The sequence below is a fragment of the Pogoniulus pusillus genome, chromosome 28 (genome assembly GCF_015220805.1).
Source record: "Pogoniulus pusillus isolate bPogPus1 chromosome 28, bPogPus1.pri, whole genome shotgun sequence".
Classification (NCBI taxonomy): domain Eukaryota; kingdom Metazoa; phylum Chordata; class Aves; order Piciformes; family Lybiidae; genus Pogoniulus; species Pogoniulus pusillus.
In genome coordinates, this window is record NC_087291.1 from 18,731,732 (window position 1) to 18,749,447 (window position 17,716).

At 58.0% G+C, this 17,716-nt stretch overlaps 2 protein-coding genes across 2 annotated transcripts; one reads left to right on the top strand and one right to left on the bottom strand.

Moving 5' to 3' along the window:
* Positions 1-508: 508 nt before the first annotated feature.
* FAM237B (family with sequence similarity 237 member B) lies at positions 509-2,072 on the bottom strand. The gene is made up of 2 exons (XM_064166827.1): positions 1,631-2,072; positions 509-674 (listed from the first exon to the last, which is right to left on the bottom strand). The coding sequence occupies exons 1-2, from the start codon at positions 2,010-2,012 to the stop codon at positions 649-651; spliced, it is 408 nt and encodes a 135-aa protein (XP_064022897.1). The 5' UTR covers positions 2,013-2,072; the 3' UTR covers positions 509-648.
* Positions 2,073-6,632: 4,560 nt separating this feature from the next.
* On the top strand, positions 6,633-16,629 carry GTPBP10 (GTP binding protein 10). The gene is made up of 11 exons (XM_064166946.1): positions 6,633-6,865; positions 7,763-7,956; positions 8,036-8,127; positions 8,908-9,052; positions 11,226-11,299; positions 12,239-12,291; positions 13,303-13,410; positions 14,051-14,128; positions 14,933-15,056; positions 15,685-15,892; positions 16,330-16,629. The coding sequence occupies exons 1-11, from the start codon at positions 6,833-6,835 to the stop codon at positions 16,331-16,333; spliced, it is 1,113 nt and encodes a 370-aa protein (XP_064023016.1). The 5' UTR covers positions 6,633-6,832; the 3' UTR covers positions 16,334-16,629.
* Positions 16,630-17,716: the final 1,087 nt, after the last annotated feature.

Consider the following 17,716-nt stretch of genomic DNA (forward strand, 5'->3'; position numbering starts at 1 on the left):
ATCCAGCCTAGACCTGCCCTGGCACAGCTTGAGGCTGTGTCCCCTTCTTCTGCTGCTGGCTGCCTGGCAGCAGAGCCCAACCCCACCTGGCTACAGCCTCCCTGCAGGGAGCTGCAGACAGCCGTGAGAGGACACTTCCTCATCCCTGGTCTTAATGCCCCCTCCAGCTCAAAGCCATTGCCCTCATCCTGGCACTGCAGGCCTTTGCTTCCAGCTCTCTCGCAGCCCCATGCTGGGTGGTTTCCCACAGTGGGAGCTGTCACCAGCCAGTCTCTTGCTCTCTCAACCCCTTTGATCCATGGGGATCTTCTCTGCCTGCAGCCTGTGTCCCTGCAGGCATGTGGAAGGAAGTGGCTTCTGGTGCACAGCCCTGCCCCCAGTGCAGGCAGCTGTGGGTTTGCAGATGGCACTGCTGGATAAGAACACAACTGCCCAGACCTTGCTGGTAGAAAAATACTTTAATGAATCCATGCCTCCCCCAAGCAGTGCTGGAACACCAAGGGAGGAGGTGGTCAAGGCCTCGTCTGCAGGGAAGAAAGGCTGGAGCACAGCACTGGCTTTGCCTGAGCCTCTGCAGTGTCTGCTGTGTTTTGCTGCTGATGCATCCAGAGCTGCCTTGCTGAGCTTCCTCCCTTCTCCCCTTCTGGCCTAAAATGGGTTGGCAAAAGCAGAGCCTGCAAGAGGAGGAGACAGAGATGGTTACTGCCCAAGCAGGATGGTCAGGGGTGAATGGCAGTCGTGAAACAGTTTGGGTGGCAAAGCCCTCTGACCTCACCCAGCCATGCTCTGGCTCTGCCAGGGCTGGGGCTGAGCAGTGGCCCTCAGCACCATAGCTCTGCCTCTGGAAACACCTCCAGGGGTGGGCATTCAGCCACCTCTCTGGGCAACCTGTGGCAGGCTCTGAGAACCCTTTCAGTCAAGAAGTTTTTTCTCTTGTCCAACCTAACCCTCCCCTGGCACAGTCTGAGGCCATTTCCTCTCATCCTTTCTCTTGCTCCTAGGGAGCAGAGCCCAACCCCAGCTGGCTGCAGCCTCCTCTCAGGGAGCTGTGGATCCAGAAGGTCTCACTGTGTTTATTCTGGAAACCTGAACCATGCAGCTGAGGGTCAGAAAGGGTCAGTTCCTGAGGAGGAGGTCCCGGAGAGGTAAAGCCCAAAGCTCATCTGCTCCAGCAGCCCAGTCTGGACTCATCCCAGAGCACCCTGAGCAGTTTGTCACTGTTGGCCACCAGACCACTTTGATGTGTCGGGAGTTGGAATGGGAAGAGCAGAGGAGAAGCAGGCAGGGATTTGAGCTTCCCCTGTCCAGAGAGATGGAGTTGAGGCTGAAGCCCAACTCCATGTGCCTCAGATGCACACAGTGCTGGGCAGAGGGAGCAGCACCCCTGCCACACCCCCTGGGCACCCCTGGCAGCTTCTACCGTCAACAAGGCTGCAGTACCCCAACTACTTTTTGATTCCTGCACTATGACAGCAGCTCCCACTGCGAGAGGCAGACCCTTCTGAGCTCAGGCAGAGACAGGAACCTGGCAGTTCCTGGGCTGAGCTGCCTAAAGAAGCACAGAGGAGGATGGAGCAGAGGCTCAGGGCAGCCTGAGGCCCTAAGGGACTGCAGCAGCTGCCGTGGTTACCTGCCAGAGTCCTGTGGGAGTATGTGGAAGAGTATCTGGGAGCCAGGAGTTGCCTTCTGCCCATTCCATGGGACCTGGAGAGCACACAGTCCACGTACATGTCCCAAAAGTTCTGGGCTAAGTCATCGAAGAGTTTGTTATGCTTGGGCCTGGGAGACTCCTTCAGGAACATCATGAAGTCCCAGAGATCCACCACTGTGTCTGCTACCTTCAGCTTCTTCATTTCCACCAGCCCCTGCGATGAGACCTCCCAGCATTGGTGGTCGATCTGCCCCAGGCTGGCTGGGATCTCCTTTGGGTGGTCTAGGCTGGCACAGACCCCTGCCAGCAGAAGCACGCAGCCCAGCTGCAGACACCGCCTTTGCTTCCGTAGGAACTCCATGCCCCAGGAGGATACCTGCAGGGAGGCATCCGGTGAGAGAGGCTCTGCTAGCAGGGAGCCCGTTCCCACACCGCTCCCGGGACAGCCCAAGGCAGCCTGAGCACCCTGCCCGGAGGCGGAGCGCAGGCGGCAGCGGTGGCAAGAGCAGAAGGAATCTTCCTTCCTCTCTCCACCTTGGAGTAGATGATCTCTACGCTGCCTTCCAACCCCAGCCGTTGGTGGCTCTGGCTTACAAGAGGCAGGCTTTGACCACAGCTACAGCTGGCACACAGGCAGAGCACAGAAACTGTCAGGGGAACTGCAGATGGGAAGAGCAGAGCTAGAGGCTGCCTGGACTCGATGACCTGAGAGCTCTTTCCCAGCCGAGACGATTTCTGTGGAACGGCAGCACAGGAGGGCCTCAAGGGCCATGGAAAATGAAGCATGGCATGGAGAACCAGCAAAAAAAAAGGACAAGAGGGCACAGGAAGCAGCCTGAAGAAAAAGATGGCAGTCAGGCCCCCCAGGCAGTGCCCCTCACTTTAGTGTCCTGTGCCAAGCACTGCCACGCTCACCTCCAGGTTCCAACCCCTGTGCCAAGTGGGCATGTGGAATACAGCTGCAATACACCCTCTGGGTTTGTGATGCAGGGCAGTGCTTTGGGCAGCTCTGCAAAGGTCACCAGGGACCTGCTCCCCCACCCAGAGGATCTTCAGAATCCCAGAATGGGAGGATTGGAAGTGACCTCCAAGATCATCCCGTTGCAGCCCCCCGCCCGCTAGAGACACCTTCCACTTTAGACACTGGCAGTAGGAAAGGTCAGCCCAGGATGTGTCCAGGGCGTTAGCACACTGGTGCCCTCTGCAGCTCCGAGAGGACAGCCTGCAGCTAGCAACGCATCTGTGACCTGTGCCGGAGAAGAGAGGGGAGGCGACATCGTGGAGCCGACAGCTGTCCTGAGCTGGGCAAGGAAACAAGCCCTGAGAGCTCGGGGGTCATCTGGGCTTCCTCAGCGCCAGCTGGGGCCCTGAACTGCATTCCTTTAGTTCATCCTCAGGACTGCAGAGCACAGCACAGACGGTCCCCAGGCTAAGCCCCGGCCAGGCAGCAGCAGCAGCCTGCCCGCAGTGAATTCCTGCCCCTGTGCTGCCAGCGAAGTGGCTCCAGCAAGCAAGAGGCAGGGAAGTGCTGCTCTTCGCTGCCGCTTCACCGGGCAGCAGCGTTCAGAGCAGTCCAGCTACGAAGGAGAGCAGCAAGCAGGAAGCCACCGGCAGTTGGAGCTGTTCGGATTTCACAGAGCCACAGCAGCGTTTCATTTGAAAAGACTTTCAAGATCAGGAGTCCAACCACTCTCAGCTGGCGCTTTGTGCTCCAGCTGAAAGCTAAAATGCTGAAGGTCCGTTGGAAGACCCTTTCAGTATGAGACAGATGAGTTTCACCAAGGAATAACTGAAGAGCCACCCAAGTTCTACTTACAGTGTTTCTGTGAGGAGGTGGAACGCAGGAGCCTTGCAACCACAGTGGAGAAAGCAATCCCTGAGGGGACCACAAGCTCCTGGCAGCTGCTGGACGCACAGGGAGGACTCTGCCACTGGCACAGCAGCAGCAGCAAGGAGTCAGGTCAGTGGGAAAGGCAGGAGGGAGCTGTGGCAGCCCCACCTCTTTCTGCAGCATCAGCTGAGCCTGGGCTGGGGTCTCACCTGGAGACTGAGCCTGGGGGGTGTTCGGAGAGGGGAGGGGAGAGGCAGTGATGGGAGAGGAAAACACAGCAGGGAGAAAATCCTTTGCTGATTGCTAACAGGAAGGCTCTAAGTCCTAAACCTGGGGTCCACCGGCACGCCAGAGCACTCACAGTCCCACACCATCCAGAGAACCATAGAATCCATGGAATCACACAACAGCAGAACCGTTCCAGCTGGACAAGCCCTCTAAGACCGCCGAGTGCAGGCACCAGTGGAGCCAGCCCAGAGGGCACTTCAGAGCAGCGGGACCCGGGGGCAGCGCAGCAGCAGCAGGCACAGCAGGCAGCCCTGCCCCACCTGCAGGGAAGCTCTCATCAGTTTCTCACTGTTTTAAACCTCCACAAGGTGCCAGAGCAGATTTCAGTGCTGTTTTATTGGTCATGGAATCACAGAATGGTTTGGGTTGCTTTCAGCTCTGCCAGCCCAGCCATTCTCTGACCCTGCCAGGGCTGGGGCTAAGCCATAGCCCTCAGCACCACAGCTCTGCTTCTTAAAACACCCGTAGGGATGGGCATTCAGCCACCTCCTTGGGCAGCCTGTGCCAAGCTCTGAGAGCCCTTTCCAGCCCTGTTCCCTTTGTGCTGAACAGTTTGAATTCAGTGCTGCTGACTCCTCACATCTTATCTCATCATTTCTGTTTTCTGTACAATGAGATGTCAGAGCCAGGGCTGGGCTGGCCACTAGATGAGTGCCAGAGGAACCCTTCTGTTTCCCAAAGGGAAGAAGAGATGAATGGGATGGGAAAGAAACTAAGCCTGCTGGGGTGGACATGAGAACAGTCCCATGGAATGGAGACACAAACCAACAGGGAACCCAACCCCCAATGGCAGTTGGTCACCACCACCACTGGTGCTGTGGCAGGAGTCCCAGACTGGGCTCAGCAGCAGCTGGGAGCTGGATTCAGGAACTGGTGGGCTGGAATGAGAGGCAGAAGGGATGGAGTCTTCCTTGCACTCTGGCCACTGAAGAGGAGGCTTGACCCTGGTGGTCCCTCAGCGTGATCCTGAGGATGCTCTCCATGGGATGCAATCCCTTGTTGGGCAGCTGAGGGTCACCCAAGCTGGCTGCTTCTCCCTGCAGGTGCCACCTCTGACCTCCTGCCCCTCAAGGTGCAGCAGTGCCCATGGTGGTCTGCAACCCAGCCCTTGGCAGTGACTCTGTGTCAGTGTTCTCCCTTCCAGCAGCAGCCGCTGGCTGTGCCAACCTGCCCCGAGCTCAGGAGGTGCCTCGCTGAGCAGAGCCTGAGCTGGGCAGTGACAGCAGTGAGCAGAGCCAGCTCCACTCCGGCTCAGAGCAGGACAAATGCCCACGCCTTGGGCTGCCCTGAAGTGGCAGAAGCACAACCTGCCCTGGGCATAGGTGAGGAAGTCTCAGCTGATCATACTCACAACCCCTCCTGGAGTATGAACCATCGGTCTGGACAAAATGTTCTGCCACCTGTCCTCTGAATCAGCAGGGAAGCACAGGACAGCAAGGCCCTCCCGAGGGCCAGGGCAGAGCTCCCTGCCCCTGCAGAAGGCTCTGCTCTGCCAGCCGCTTGTGCATTGCTCAAGCCCCACGTTCCAGGCAGGGATGTTCTGTGCTCTCACCACTTCCAGGGAAGAGCTGTTTGGGAGCTGGGTTCTGCCATGCCCAGAGGCATTGTCACTAATGAGCAGTGCAGCTCTGCCGTTCAGTGGCAAATGAAAAGGGCTCCCTGGCTGCTGTTTACTCCGCGGTGTATTTATAGCCAGCAGCGCTGCCTGCCCGCGGCTCTGCTCCCGAGGAAAACAACCTTGGCTGCCCCAAAAGCTCTTCGTGCCAAGGCTCTCCAGCTGCCCCCTCAGCCCTTCTGTGCTCAGGCCTCAGCTCAGCTTCAGAGTAATTAATTAGTCACTGATCGATCACAGAATCCCAGCTTTGGGTTGGACCTCAGAGACCATCCAGCTCCAGCCCCTGCCATGGGCAGGGACACCTCCCACCAGCACAGCTTGCTCAGGGCCTCATCCAGCCTGGCCTTGAGCACCTCCAGGCTTGGAGCCTCTACAGCTGCTCTGGGCAACCTGTCCCAGTGCCTCCTCACCCCCACGGGCAGGAATTGCTCTCCCAGCCTGTGCCCACAGCAGAGGCTCTCCAGCCTCTGCTCACCTTGGTGGCCTCCTCTGGCCCTGCTCCTACAGTTCCATGTCCTGCTTGTGTTGGGGGCTCCAAAGCTGGCCCCAGCACTGCAAGGGGGTCTCAGCAGGGGGAGAGGACCCAAACGAGATGTCACCAGTGCCTTAACCAGTGACACGAATACCTCCTGACTTTAAATAGCATCTCCTGAGGGAAAACTTCTCTGCTGCCAGAGTGGCCAGGAACTAGCACAGGCTGCCCCGGGGGGTGGTGTAGTCCCTGTACCTGGAGGAGTTCCAGAAACGTGTACCTATGGCACTGGGGCCGTGGTTTGGTGGCCATGGTGGGGTGAGGTTGGGTTGCTGGATGGACTGGATGGTCGTGGGAGCCTTTTCCACCCAAAACAATTCCATGTTCTATGACCCCCCCTCAGAACAACTTCCTCAGGCACCGACAGGCCACAGCGGGACGAGGCCGAGAAACGTTCCCGGCCCGCTGCGGGCACACAGTGGCGCTGCGGGCACACAGTGGCGCTGCGGGCACCCACGCGGTGGCGCTGCGGGCGCCCACACGGTGGCGCTGCGGACGCCCACGCGGTGGCGCTGCGGACGCCCACACGGTGGCGCTGCGGACGCCCACGCGGTGGCGCTGCGGACGCCCACGCGGTGGCGCTGCGGACGCCCACACGGTGGCGCTGCGGACGCCCACGCGGTGGCGCTGCGGACGCCCACGCGGTGGCGCTGCGGACGCCCACGCGGTGGCGCTGCGGACGCCCACACGGTGGCGCTGCGGGTGGTGTTCTACCTCGCCGCTCTCCGCCCCGCCCCGCCTGGCATGGCGGCCGCCGGCAGTGTCGTGTCCCGGCAGCCGCCTCCCTGCCCTGCGCCTCCGCTCGACCAGTAGCGAGATCTGGGGTCTGAGCCAGCTCTGCCCCTTGCTTTGTCCTGTCCAAGCATCGCCTGGGGCCCGGGCACTGCGCCTCGGCCGCAGGGCGGGGCGGGCAGCATGGTGCGGTGCGGCGCGGCCGCGCTGCGGAAGGTCAGTACCCGGCGCCGGCGGCCCTGGGCCCCGGGTCCCCGCAGCCGCACACGGGCAGGGCTGCCGAGGGGCCGGCGGCCCGCGCCCGGCGGGTGGGAAGGGCTGGCGCGGGGCTGCCTTCCCCGGGTCTCCTGCGCGGCCCGGGCGTTGTCGCTGGCAAGCGGCCGCGCAGCAGCGCAGTGCGAGCAGGGCAGGAGCCTCGGGGCCGGGCAGGAGCCTCGGGGCCGGGCAGGAGCCTCGGGGCCGGGCAGCGTGCGGTGAGGCTCCGCGGTGAGGGTGCCCTGGGTGCTGGAGCCTGGAGTGCAGGCAGGGCCTTGCCCGCACCTCTGCCTGGCTTGGGCTCTGAGATGGAAGCACGGAGTGGGCTGGGCTGGCAGAGCCCTTCAAGCTCACCCAGCCCAACCGCTCTGCCGCTACCAGGGCTGGGGCCAAGCCTTGGCCCTCAGCACCACAGCTCTGCCTCCAGGGGTGGGCATTCAGCCGCCTCCCTGGGCAGCCTGTGCCAGGCTGCGAGAGCCCTTTCAGTCAAGAAGTTTCTTCTCCTGCCCAATCTGACCCTCCACTGGGGCAACCTGAGGCCATTTCCTCTCTCCAGCTGCTGTCAGCCAGCACTCACAGGTCTCTCTCTGCTGGGCAGCTGCAGCCCCACTGACCCAAGCCTGGGGCGCTGGGGGGGGTCCCTGCTGGGGCAGACACAAATATTTGTCCCGTTCAGTGTCTCAGGACCTTCAGGTGTCGGTGGCCTGAGGGTTCATTACTGCCCTCACAGAAAAGTTCTGCCCAAGCCAGCCTGTGTCTAAGGCTCCAGAGGGCAGTTGTGACAGACTTGTGCCAGCCTGGCAGTGGCGGGAGGGTTGCCGTGGCAGCGTGGCAGTGACAGGAGGGTTGTCGTGCCAGTATGGCAGCTTCATCGACGGGCTGCGTCTGTACGTCCGAGGAGGAACCGGGGGCATGGGCTACCCTCGCCTGGGGGGAGAAGGAGGCAGAGGCGGTGACGTCTGGTTCGTTGCTCGGGAGAGAACTACTCTGAAGAGCATCAGGGACAGGTACCCTCACAAGAGGTTCGTGGCCGGGACAGGAGCCAACAGCAGGTAAGGGCCTCACCGAAGCTGTTCTCTGCCTGCCGCCCGGTGCCGCGCTGGTTCCTAAGCCCCGGGTGCCTTTCCACAGCGTCCGGGCACTGAAAGGTGACAAGGGACAGGACTGTGAAGTGGCCGTGCCCCTGGGAGTGTCGGTGCTCTGCGACGGCGGCAGGCAGATCGGTAAGAACCTCTGGGCTGTCGGTGCTGTTGGGCTTCTGGTGGCATCGGGCAGGCTTCTCGCACCATCGGAGCCTTTTAACGGTGGATGTCTCCTGAGGTGTGGCTTGACTTCCTTCGGACAAGGAGCTGACAGGAAGGTACAGCATCAGCTGGAAGTGAGCCGTGGTCAGCTGGTGTCAGGTTGCGGCAGGGACAAAAGCCCTTGCAGAGCAGTGGTCAGGGCTGGCAGGCAGCTGCTCCTCCCTGGAATGGCCTCGCATACACGAGGTGTCCATATGCCCAGGGAGGTGTCCCTGGGACACTGCTGGGTCGTGACAGCTCAGCAGGTAGAAGATCCCTTCTGAGCAGCAGCATTTCAGCTCATCTCAAATCTTGCTGCTCTTTGCTGGTGCTCATTGTGTCTAAAGGTGTCCTTGGACTGTAACCCCAAGCGATGTGCTGCAGCCTGCACCTTGGACAAAGTCATCTGGCCCACCTGAGGAGCTCGCTGTAGCCACATCTCCATCAGAGATGTTTCCTCAGGAACTGCAGTGTGAGAGGGTTCAGAACAACCACCCTGGCCGTATTCTGGCTGCCTGTATGGCACTTCTCTTGCAGTGACTGACTGGGTGGCAGAGGGCTGTGCCTGCTCTCGTTTGTCTCCAGATGAGAAGTGCCGTGACCTGAGGACACTGCGAGAGAGCCTGCAGCAGATTCTCTCCACCAGAGACAGGTCTCAGCAGGAAACCGCAGCTGAGCTCTGCAGGGGACCCCCTCTTAGCACTGCTTGTTTATTTTCAGGAGAGCTTAATGCAGCAGGGGAGAGATTCTTGGCAGCTCGTGGAGGTCTTGGAGGCTCTTTGGCCACAAACTTTGTGCCCTGCAAAGGGCAGAAGAGAATTCTTTGCCTGGATTTGAAGCTCATAGCAGATGTTGGCCTGGTTGGGTGAGTACTGCAGCTGGAAAGCTGACACTGGAAAGCAAAGCAGCAAGCTTCAGATGGGGTTTCAAAGCAGTGCGGGTTTGGAGGGTGAACCTTGCACTGCCACCAAACTCCTGGTTTGCAGATCAGCTGGAGTGTAACCCTGGGAAAGCTGGGAAGAACTGGGGGGAGCTGTTGTGGGGAAGCTTGTGATGGTTCAGCAGAATGTCCCTGCAAAGGGACATGGATCTGTAAGAGCAGGGGCAGAGGAGGCCACTGAGATGATCAAAGGGCAGCACCACCTCTGCTATGGAGACAAACTGAGGGAGTTGGGGCCGTTCAGCCTGGAGAAGAGAAGGCTGCAGGGAGACCTCAGAGCTGCCTTCCAGCGTCTGAAGGGGGCTACAGGAGAGCTGTCAACATTGATCAGATCCCCTCTGGGGCTGCTCTGCTCCAGGCTCAACAGCCCTAGGGCTCTCAGCCTTTGCCCCTCACACAGGTGTTCCACTCCCTTCAGCACCCTGAAGGGATCCATCCTCCGCTGGACTCTCTCCAGCCAGTCCCTGTCCCTCTTGAAGTGGGGAGGCCAGAACTGGGCACAGTGCTCCAGACGTGGCCTCAGCAGGGCGGAGCAGAGTGGGAGGAAAACCTCCCTTGGCCTTCTCAGTGCATTCCAGGAGAGCATTGGCCTTCTTGGCTATGGGGGCAGGTTGCTGCCCATGGGTGACTAACTGCTCCCCAGAACTCCAGGGCTCTTCTCCTCGACAGTGCTTCTCTTCATACCAGATTCATCTCAAGGTGCGTAGTGGCAGGGGGTTGGAACCAGACGATCCTCAATGTTTCTTCCAACCTAAACCATAGTCTGGATCCATGAGTGTCCAGGTGACATGGCAGAGAGTTTTGGTCTAGTTGTGGGATGTGTGGAAGCACAGGAGTTGTGTGATGCTGCTGCTGCTGCTTTCATCTCCAGCCTGGCTGCTACTTCAGCGGCTGGGCTGCCTTTGGAGTGGACGCACAGCCTCATTAGCAGTGAGGATCAATCATTCAGTAAGGAGCTGCCGCTCGCTTGCGGAGAGCAGGAAGCAGCCTCTGATGGCTTGTGCTGGACTTTGATCTCTTTGTGTCCTTAGAGGATCTGCAGGTGGTTTGCTGTCAGAGCAGGTGAAAAAAACCCAGAGCTGAGAGAGGCCCATCAGAGCTGGGGACAGGTTGTGATGTGCAGATTGAATTCAGACTTCAAAGCCCATATTGTGCCTCAGCAGAAGCAAAGCACCCACTTGAGGACATGACCAGAGCAACCTTCCAGGATGTCTTCAGAGCCAGAATGCATTAAAGCTGCCCTGAAGAGCTCTGTTGTTGTCACAGGAGTCACTGTGGCTCATCCTTGTCTAAGACACCCCCTTTGTCCGCCCTTAATGTGCCGCGGGGCTTGTTTGTCATGAGCTGTTACAGGCTGTCCCCATTAATAGGTCATGATTCACTGGGAGTGGGCAGCCTGTGGCTCTCTGGGGGACATGTCCCTTTGTGTCTGTCACCAGTAGGCGGCTGCACAGCTTGCTTTGATCCCTGCTGCACTGCAGTGGTCTGCTGGTGTCACAAGAAGTGCTTGAATTGGGCTGGGACATAAGGCAGGGTGAGTGAGGGCTGGAATTGTGGAGCCATAGGGTGGGTTAGGTTGGAAGGGACCTCAAAGCTCATCCAGTTCCAACTCCCTGCCATGGGCAAGGACACCTCCCAGTAGACCAGGCTGCTCAGGGCCCCAACCAGCCTGGCCTTGAACACCTCTCTGCTCTGCTGAGACCTCTTCAAGAGTCCTGTGTCCAGCTCTGGAGTCCAGCACAGAAAGGACACAGAACTGTTGGAGCAGAGCCAGCAGCCACCAAGATGATCAGGGCTGGAGCAGCTCTGCTGTGGGAACAGGCTGGGAGAGTTGGGGCTGTTCAGTCTGAGGAAGAGAAGGCTGCAGGGAGACCTTAGAGCAGCCTTCCAGTACCTGAAGAGGCTCCAGGAGAGCTGGGGAGGGACTTTTGACAAGGCCTTGCCAGTGACAGGACAAGGGGGGATGGCTCCAAACTGGCAGAAGCTGGCATGAGATGAGCCATGAGGAAGCAAAAGCAAAGCCAAATCACTGAACAGAATCCATTCCAGTGGCAGCAGAGCAGTCACCTCTGTCTTTGTTCCCTGCCTTTCCTCCTAGGTTTCCCAATGCAGGAAAGTCATCCCTGCTGAGCAAGATGTCTCATGCCAAGCCCCAGGTCGCCAGCTACCCGTGTAAGTCCAGCCTGGCTCTGGTAGCAGATCCCTTCCCAGGAGCAGGGAGGCTTATCTGGGCTGCTGCATGCTAAGCAGGGATCACACGGGCTGCTGAGCACAAGAAGTGTTTCAGTGTCTCCTTCCTCCATCCGCTCAGCTGCCAGGTGCAGGCCCACAGAGTACTTCAGGCTCTGCTTCACCCTTCTCTTGGCCTCAGCCCCTTGTATTTCAGCTCAGCGCTCTGCTGTCCTCAGTCTGCTGCCTACACCCCAGCCAGAGCCGTTGCAGAGTGCTTCTGTGCTTTGGAAACAGCTCCCAGCCTGCAGCAGAGAGACTGGGGGGAAACTGTGCTGAAAGGAGCCAGTTTGGGCTGTTTTTTGTCAGGACATGGGGATCAGCTCCCTGCTTCTGCTTTGGGTGCAGAGCAAGAGCACAGGGGCTAGGAGCCGCTGGCCTTCTTGCACCTCCCCTGGTCCTCTATGGTGTTCTTCCATGCTCTGGATAAGCCTTTGAGGGCCTGAAGCTTCTCCAGCAACTCTCTTCACCCAGCTGGCTGAGAAGGGCATCAGCAGCCTGGCCTGGATCAGCACTGGTGTGGGCAGCAGGAGCAGGGAGGCCACACCTTGAGAGCTGGGGTCAAGTTTGGGGTCTCACTCCAAGAAAGGCCTTGAAGTCTTTTCCAACTAAAACTGTTTCCTGATTCTGTGTTTTTCTTGGGCTGATGGGAATAGAAGTGCACAGAGTGCCATGATTTGGCTCTTTGAGAAGCCTCATTTTCTTCTGTCCTTTTCCTCTTTATTCCTGTTGCACTCACCCTTAGCCTCGCCTTGCCCTGGTTTTGCCCTGCAGATTGGTTTGATCTGCAGCTGAAGTAAGAAAGCCCTGCAGGGTTTGCTGCCCTGTGGCAGGGGCGCGGAGTGCAGCGTTGCTTACTGTGGTTTTCTCTCCCTGGCACAGTTACCACAGTGCAGCCTGAGCTGGGCAAGCTGATGTACAAGGACTACAAGCAGGTGGGTGTGCAGCTCCTCCTGTTCCAGCTCTGGAACAATGGTTCTGGTGGTGCTTGGCAGCTCCAGAAAGGCAGAGGGAGCTTGGAGGTGTTTTCACAGCGTACCTGCTGTAGGCATAGCAAAGGAGACTGCATGGACCCAAGGGGAGCTGTGGAGGAAGAGCTGTGTTAAGTAGCAGAGAACTTCCTAGCCAAAGGCAGCAGCTGGCCGAGCTGGCTTCCAGGCACCTCATCTGTCCTTGTCTCCTCCCTCTGCTTCTAGTCAGAGAATCACAGAATCATTTGGGTTGGAAAGACCTCTGAGGGCAAGTCCAGCCACCAACCCAGCACTGCCAGCTCACCACTAAGCCTGTATCCCTCAGCACCACGGCTCTGAAACCCTTCCAGGGATGGGGATTTCACCAGTGGCCTGGGAGGCCTCAGACAGGCCTGGATACCCCTTTTGGGAAAAAAAAAAGTTCCTCAGGTCCCCCTTGAACCTCCCCTGGTGCACCTTGAGGACTCTTGTCCTGTCAGTTGTTCAGGAGGGACAGGAAACTACTGGAGAGAGTGCGGGCAGGCTGCTGAGGGCCTGGGAGTGTCTGTGCCAGAAGCAAGGGCTGAGACCTTTGGGGCTGTGGAGCCAGGAGCAGAGCAGCCCCAGAGGGCATCCGATCAATGTTCAGCAAGACCTAAAGGGTGGGGGGCAAGAGGCTGGGGCTGGGCTCTTGTCAGTGGTGCCCAGGGACAGGACAAGGGGCAGTGGGCACAGACTGGAACCCAGGAGGTTCCATCTGAACATGAGGGGGATGATACTCACCTCGAGGGTGCTAGAGCCCTGGAGCAGCCTGCCCAGAGAGGCTGTGGAGTCTCCTTCTGTGCAGAGCTTCCAAACCTCCCTGGCCATTGTGCTGCTGGGCAAGCTGGTATGGGTGCCCTGCTGGAGCAGGGGGCTGGGCTGGCTGGTGTGCAGAGGCCCCTGGCAAGCCCGTGCTGGGGTTGTGTAGGTGGTTTCTCATCGCTGCTCTTGCAGGTGTTGGTGGCTGACCTGCCAGGCCTGATCGAAGGTGCACATGCCAACAGGGGCATGGGCCACAAGTTCCTGAAGCACGTGGAGAGGACCAAGCAGCTGCTCCTGGTGGTAAGAGCAGCAGAGATGTGGGGCTTGCTGGAACCAGAGGCAGAGCAGGACATGTGCCAAGGAAGGGGTTTGTAAGTTGGGTGCCCATAGCAGCTGGAGCTGTCATCCTCTGACCAGCATGGAATGCTCCAGCAGCTGGTGGCAAATTCAACCCTGGAACAGTTTTCCATCAGCCTCTCCTGAATGTAAGGCAGTGAAGCAGCTAAGGCAGGAGCTGATGGTGTTGCTTTTTTTGCTCTGTGAGAACCCCTTAAGAAGGAGGTTTAAATAGCAGAGCTTTGAGAACCAGCCAGTGTTTGTGGGGTTCCTCTGGTGTGCAGCTGTCTCCTCCCCATGAGTGAGGGACATGTGTTGGGGTTCCATTGCAAAGCAGCTGCTGGACAAGACCTGCACAGGTTGGCTTGGGTTGGGAGGGACCCTCAAGGTATCCAGCCCCAACCCCTGCCATGGGCAGGGACACCTCCCACCAGCACAGCTTGCTCCAGGCCTCATCCAACCTGCCTCGAACACCTCTGAGGAGGAGGCAGCCACAGCCTCCCTTGGCAACCTGTGCCAGTGTGTGCCCACCCTCGCTGTCAAGAATGTCTTCCCCCGATGCTGTGCCAAGGCCACAAAGCTGCTGTTTGTGTCACCTTTTCAGGTTGATATCTCTGGATTTCAGCTGTCCATCAAGGCTCCCTTCAGGACAGCCTTTGAAACTGTTGTGCTGCTAACAAAGGTAACTTCCATCCTCACAGCCAGCAGCTGGGGTCGTGCTGAGCCGGGGGAGGTGCAGTTTGATCGAGAACGCTCACATGTTGGTGTGCCTCCTGCACCTACGATCTTCAGGTGCTTGACAAGCCTAGGGTTCATAGATTCATGGAGCGGTTTGGGTTGGGAGGGACCTTGAAGATCAGCCAGTTCCAACCCCCTGCCATGTGCAGATTGTGTGGGTCAGAATTGATCAGCATTTCTAACCTTAAATACCTGTGTTTGAGGCAAAAAAAAAGCAGTGGGTCTGTGGTTTTCATCTGTCACACTTGTTTAGTACATCAGCCTGGAGCACCTAAGTGACTCTCGGGCATGAAGACTCTTCAAGCAGTCAGAGAACTGAGGAGATGGAAAATTGAAATAACACTGATCATGATGTCATAGAACCAGAGAACTGTTTGGGTTGGAAAAGCCTTCCCAGGTCATCCAGGCCAACCATCAACCCAGCACCCCCAGGGCTTTCTCTGCTGGGCACTTCCCAGCCACTCTGCCCCCAGCCTGCAGCCTTCATGGGGTTGTTGTGCCCCAAGAGCAGGACCCAGCCCTCAGCTTTGTTGAATGTCCTCCCGCTGCCCTCAGCCCATGGGTGCAGCCTGGCCAGGTCCCTCTGCAGAGCCTCCCTGCCCTCCAGCAGACCAACCCTGCCTGCAGCTCGCTGCCATCTGCACCCTGGCTGAGGGAGCCTTGATGCACTCACCCAGGTGGCTAATAAAGACACTAAAGAGAAGTTGTTAACCCTTAAGTCCTTACTGCACTTTTCCTTCTCTTTCAGGAGCTGGAGCTGTACAAGGAGGAGCTTCTAAGCAAGCCTGCACTTCTTGCCGTTAACAAAATGGATTTGCCTGGCGCCAGGGAAAGTCTGCGTGAGCTTGTGCAGCAGCTGCAGCAGCCTCACGGTGAGTCAGCGTCCCACAGCCACCGCTGGCAGCAGGGGAGCTCTGGAGGTGGTTGAAACTGGAGCTGGGTGTTAGTGTTGTACCTGAAGATGCACTTGCTGCAGTTAGAGCTCCGTGGGGCTGCGCTTGGTGCTGCTTCACTGCAGGGATAGTGTAGAAGCTGCTGCTCAGCTATGCTCTGGCCCAGCCAGCTGCCAGGCAGCCAGCAGGAGGTCCTTGAAGGTCTCCTGGACACAGGTGTGCAGTTTGTCACAGCACTTGGGCCAGCACACAGCCCTAGGCAGGGAGTTGGGAATTTCTTCTTTCCTGCAGAGTGAGGAGCCAGGAAGGCTTAAATCCATCCCCCACCTTCTACAGCTTGGTATTTTATTGTACTCATCTCTGGAGGGGCACAGAATCTGCCCTGAGAGCCAGATCCTGGTGCCAGTGCTGTGTTAGTGCTTCTCTTCTGAGACTGTAGCTGTTTTTGAGATGAATTATGAATGAGGTCTCCTCTGCCAGCTGCAGTTACAGTCACTGCTGTCACCCCTGGAGCTTCCTTTCCTGGGCTGTCTGGGTTTGCTGGGCTCTGCAGTGCCCCAGCACTAACTGCTTGTGCTGACTCTTCAGTGTGACTGTTTTTTCTCAGACTTCTTGCACCTACTGGAGGAAGAAATGATTCCTGCAAGGACTCTGGAATTCAAGGATGTCATTCCTATATCCACATACACTGGGGAAGGCATTGAGGAGCTGAAGGCCTGTATCAGGAGATCCATAGACGAGGAGGCAGAGCGGGAGAATGAGGAGTATCGGAAGAAGCAGCTGCGGCTCCTGCAGCCCTCAGCAGGGGACAGGAGGTAGCAGCACTGCTGGCTGGACCCATTACAGCTTTCTGCCTTCCGTGTGCACAGACAGCCTTGGGCTGGGGCAGCCTGCAGGGCCAGTCCAGCCTGCCCACAGGGCCTGCAGGATAGCCACGGGCAGAGACACCTCCCACCAGTCCAGCTTGCCCAAGGCCCTGTTCGGCCCAGCCCTGAACCCCTCCAGGGATGGGCATCCATGACCTGCCTGGACAGGAGGCCCCTGCCGTGCAGCCCTGCCATTTAGCTTTTGCTCTATCTGCCACACTGCCTGCGTTCTGCTCAGCCCTTTGGCTGCGCTCTCAGCAGCAAAAGAACAGATGTTTCTGTTTGGTGTTGGCAACCAGCTCATCAGGGGAAGGACCAGAACATGCCCAGCACAGGCACTGCTCACAGCTGATGCTTCCTGGGCTGTGCTTTTGGTTTTTTTCCAGGTGAGATGGATGGAAGGAAAATGTCCCTCACAAGTAGGGAAGGAGCAAATTCAACCGCTCTGCATCTTCTGCCGTGGGCCTCAGAAGCATAGCAGTGACAGCAGCTCCCTTGTGGAGAAGAGCTGCTGGCTGCTTTCCATAGAGCTGGACATCTCTGGGAACAGCTCTTGTATTTTAGGGAAGCAGATTGACACTTTCTCTGCTAAATTAGGAGTCTTTCTTGTACAGGATGCTTTGGTTCCAAAGCTGTTAAACTGATTTCAAAGCAAAAGGAGACTAAATACATCAAAGGTTTCTCTGCTTGGGCTCCTTTCCTGTTCTAAGTGTCCTCAAACCCTGCCTCTCCAGGTGCTTTTAAAGCAGCCACTGGAAACAAAGGTCTGAAAGGGCCTCATTACCCAATTCTTCTGTCATTAGTGTTGGGTCTCATTTTAAATTTCCTCATTTCTCCTTTTCTTCTCATTCTGATTGTCATAAAATCACAGAATCAGCCAGGTTGGAAGAGAGCTCCAAGCTCGTCCAGCCCAACCTAGCACCCAGCCCTGCCCAACCAACCAGACCATGGCACTAAGTGCCCCAGCCAGGCTTGGCTGCAACACCTCCAGGCACAGCCACTCCACCACCTCCCTGGGCAGCCCATTCCAATGCCAATCACTCTCTCTGACAACAACTTCCTCCTCACATCCAGCCTAGACCTGCTCTGGCACAGCTTGTTCTGTTGCTGGTTGCGTGGCAGAAGAGACCAACCCCACCTGGGTACAGCCTTCCTTCAGGTAGCTGCAGACAGCAGTGAGGTCTGCCCTGAGCCTCCTCTTGTCCATGGTGCGCACCCCCAGCTCCCTCAGCCTGTCCTCACAGGGCTGTGCTCCAGGGCTTCCTCCAATTTTCCCGTCTTTGGGGCTGTTTTCACCGAAGCTAAGTATGGGCCATCAGCACCTTTTCGTGGCTCCACTTCGCAGTCGAAAGTAGTTGTTGGGTTTTTTTTGGTCAGACGAATCTGAATCTGCTGTGGGCTGGGGGGAAGTCTGAAACGAGCCAGGTAGCTTCCTTTTAGCTGTGTGAAGTTATCTGAGTTTTGGTGATGAATGGAAAATCACAGAATCGGGGAGTGGTTGGGGGGGAAAGGAAGGCTGGAGATCATCCAGTCCAACCGCCCTGCCAGAGCAGGGGCACACAGGAACGCATCCAGGTGCGTTTTGAAAGTCTCGAGGAGACTCCACAACCTCTCTTGGCAGTCTACTCCAGGGCTCTGCCACCCTTAAATTCAGGAAGCTCCTCCTCGTGTTCAGATGGAACTGATGCTCCAGTTTGTGCCCGAGGTAACGCTGAACGGGCTTCAGAGCTGCAGCTTGCAGGAGTAGAGCTGGCCTCTGCACTTGAGAACTGG